We start from the raw sequence: 3,414 nt of genomic DNA on the forward strand, positions 1-3,414 counted from the left end.
GACTGCAACAATGTATAGTTTATCTGTGTTATTCAAGCTATCTTTGGTATTTTCATCATAATTAAGTATATTTATAATCCATTGTAAATAGACATAGTCTTTTTACCATATGCTTTTTACAGTATAGAACATATTTTCTGCCTCATTCTGTGACAAGAAGCCACATCCGATCACAAAAGGAAGCAGTTGTGGAGTAAAAACTTTGTAGTGTTCTCTTTTGTTGGACAACAGGTTTAGAAACGCTTCTCATTGCAAGTCATTACAAGGGAAGTTTAGCTTTAGGCATTTTAATTTAAGAATGTTTAGCTTAGCTAGCTAACGGTGTGATTCAAAGCCTCCAAATTATGGAATGCACTTCCTTTTAATATCAGAAATGCACCAACCCTGGATCACTTTAAAAAGTTGATTAAGACACATTTATTTAAGGTTGTTTTTAATTAATTCTTGTATTTTTATATTATTCTTTTTGTGTTTTAGTTTTACTGTAGCACTTTGGGTTATTATTATTATTATTATTATTATTATAACATTGACATCTAAAAGGTAATTTTATTAGACCTGTCGATTTAAAAAAAAAAAGAAGAAGAAGTATAAGAAGAAGAATTAATAACATTATATGCTCTTTAATTAATCAAATTAATTGTTGCATATAGTTCATATTGTACTTTTTTGTTGGACAAATATTACATCAAAGCCAATTATTCCCTCCCAGGTTAATCTGCTGGCATTTGCTGTGATCATCTTTAAGGTTTATCGTCACACTGCAGTAAAGATACCTGAAATCAGTCACTATGAAAATATCAGGTAAAGGAAGTTATTCATCATTTTCATATAGTGTTAAAAAATTGCATCGAATCCTCTGTAATGTTCTGATTGTGTTTATTGTGTTATCTGATTGTGTTTATTTCCAAATAGGCAGGTTCTGCGTAAAATATATATATATATTTTTTTTTTTTTTTCTCAGGGCATGTCAGGGTAGCTAAATACTAAAATTACTAATCACACTGCAGCCTGAAACACTCATAATTACAAACTATTTTTAATAGAATTCAATAATTATTCCTCAGGTCTTGTGCAAGAGGAGCCATTGCTCTGCTGTTTGTTCTGGGAGTTACCTGGACATTTGGTGTCATGCACATCTTATATGAGACTACCCTCACAGCGTATCTCTTTACATTCGCCAATGTGTTCCAGGGGATGTTCATTTTCATATTCCTTTGCGTTCTATCCAGAAGGGTAAGGTTCACATTCTTCTATACATTTGTACAGTGTATTTCATTAATTATTATTCAGTTGGCTGTTTACCATTTTGCACCTGTAATTGCAAATGTTTTCACTTTTATCATCAGATTCAAGAGGAGTACTACAGATTATTCAAGAATGTTCCATGTTGTTTTGAGTGTCTGCGATGAACTTTATCAAAAGAGAAAGTAACTACAGCATCAGCCTGCAAATGCTTTTAAATCTATGCACTATAAAGATGTACTTAGGAATGTGTGTGACAAAGTTCCAATATATTTATTTTGAGAGAAATGTATTAACTAAAATGTTACTGCATGCTATGATCTAAAAGTTTCATAACCAATTGCAGTCTGCAGCTAAAGGTTTTACAGTCAATAGCAAAATATTTTTTTTTTCTATCTTACGACTGATTGTCTAAGATGATTTTATATGTACTGTATTCTGGACTAATAAAAACATTTTATGTCTTTGATATGTTCATGTTGACTCAAGTACTGATTTAACAAAACAGAAGCATCTTGGGTTATGAATCCAACAATGGTTCCCTGAGAATTGAATGAGACACTGCACCTGAAGTTTACGACTCTATGGGGAACGCCATGAACATGACGTTCATGTGCACATGTGCAACTACTCCAATAGCTGCGCCACCACACTGTGTTGAAGTGATAGCCAGCAAGAACGCCATCTTTAGGGACAGGAATTTCTTTGAAACAGAGTCTAGGGCTGCGTTCCAGTTCACTTTTAGACACGCACTCGTGAACTTCCCTAAGCACTTCCTCTTAGGGGAATCCCCCGCTGCCATTTTGAAATGCATTAAACTTTGTTAAGTGGATGCGGTAAGTTTATATGGACAGATCCTCGACTCTTCCTCGATCCTTTGACTGAGGGAGCAAGTCTGCTTCTTACGTACACTTCAGGGGCCTCATTTATAAAATGTTGCATATAAACTTGTTCTAAGATAATTTCTCAAAAGTGCATAAGTGCGATTCAGAGAAAACGAATGTGCGCACAAAAACACTTGCGTACACTGTAAAAAAAATTCCGTAAGATTTACGGTAAAAAAACGGCAGCTGTGGTTGCCGGAATTTTACCGTAAAAAATACGGTAGCAACGTTTTAGGTTTTACGGTTTTAACTTAAATTTACAGTTAAATACCGTATTTTCATTAACTGATATAATGTTAATATACCAACCTATTGAAGTACTGAAATCTGTTTTGTACCTTTGTAATACACTGATAACCACCAAATGCAGATGGTGATGAGAAAGTCACATGATGAACCAAAGCCCATCACAAGCAGCTTTTAAATAATAACATATATAGAAGGTGCACATGTCATTCACACAAACGCTAAACACCATCATAGTAGCACACATGAAACTGAAATAATGCAATAAACATTAATTTAACAACATTAGGTGTAACACACAACCCTAATATACAAAACTGATAAGAAAAAACTAAGAAGAAACATAGTTATTTCAACAAAAAAAACATCAAATTTGAAATGTAACGCAGGGAATTCTGGGAATGTCAATTTACGGTTATTCACTGTAAATTATACGGTCTTTTTCACTTCCAAAAATGGTATACTACCGTAAAATTAATGTCCAATACATGTAATGCCCAATACAGTTTTTCACCGTATATAGTAGGGGAATTTACCGTTAACCATTTAACAGGTTTTTACTGTAGCATTTTTACAGTCTTTTACCGTTAAATTCACTGTCATTTTTTACAGTGTACGCCTCTCTTCCAGATGTGACATTTATAAATCGCAAGTGAACTTGAAATTGTGCGCAGCTGACTGGTGTCAGATCTCCGCCTTGTAAACACCCCCTAATTAATATCATTACTATATAAAAGAGCACACGCCAATATCCGAATTTCTATGCTTGAGAATGACAAGCACAAAGGAAAAAAAAAAAAAACTTTACTGAGTCTGAAATTAAGGTCCTGCAGGCGGAGGTAGAGGTTCGTGCGGGGACACATTTTATTTAATAATGTGTAATTATTCTGTGGGCAAACAATGTGTATGTGGTTATATATTTTTTTTCTATTGACTATTATCAAAATTACTACTTCTAGAAACAACATAAATAATAATAATAAAAATAATAGTAGTAGTAGTAATTATAAAACAATTAGGTTTCCAAAATTAAGAATAA

At 33.2% G+C, this 3,414-nt stretch overlaps 1 protein-coding gene across 1 annotated transcript in view; it reads left to right on the plus strand.

Annotated features, from left to right (window-relative positions):
• Positions 1-1,679, plus strand: part of LOC107745336 (adhesion G protein-coupled receptor L4-like) — a 19,474-nt gene extending 17,795 nt beyond the window's left edge. The window contains exons 14-16 of the mRNA XM_016559203.1: positions 713-804; positions 1,068-1,236; positions 1,350-1,679. Of these exons, the coding sequence (XP_016414689.1) occupies positions 713-804; positions 1,068-1,236; positions 1,350-1,412 (324 nt within the window). The 3' untranslated portion in view covers positions 1,413-1,679. The remainder of the gene's footprint in view (positions 1-712; positions 805-1,067; positions 1,237-1,349) is intronic.
• The last annotated feature ends 1,735 nt before the right edge of the window (positions 1,680-3,414 follow it).

The sequence above is a fragment of the Sinocyclocheilus rhinocerous genome, unplaced genomic scaffold (genome assembly GCF_001515625.1).
Source record: "Sinocyclocheilus rhinocerous isolate Xijiao unplaced genomic scaffold, SAMN03320098_v1.1 scaffold1730, whole genome shotgun sequence".
Taxonomy (NCBI): domain Eukaryota; kingdom Metazoa; phylum Chordata; class Actinopteri; order Cypriniformes; family Cyprinidae; genus Sinocyclocheilus; species Sinocyclocheilus rhinocerous.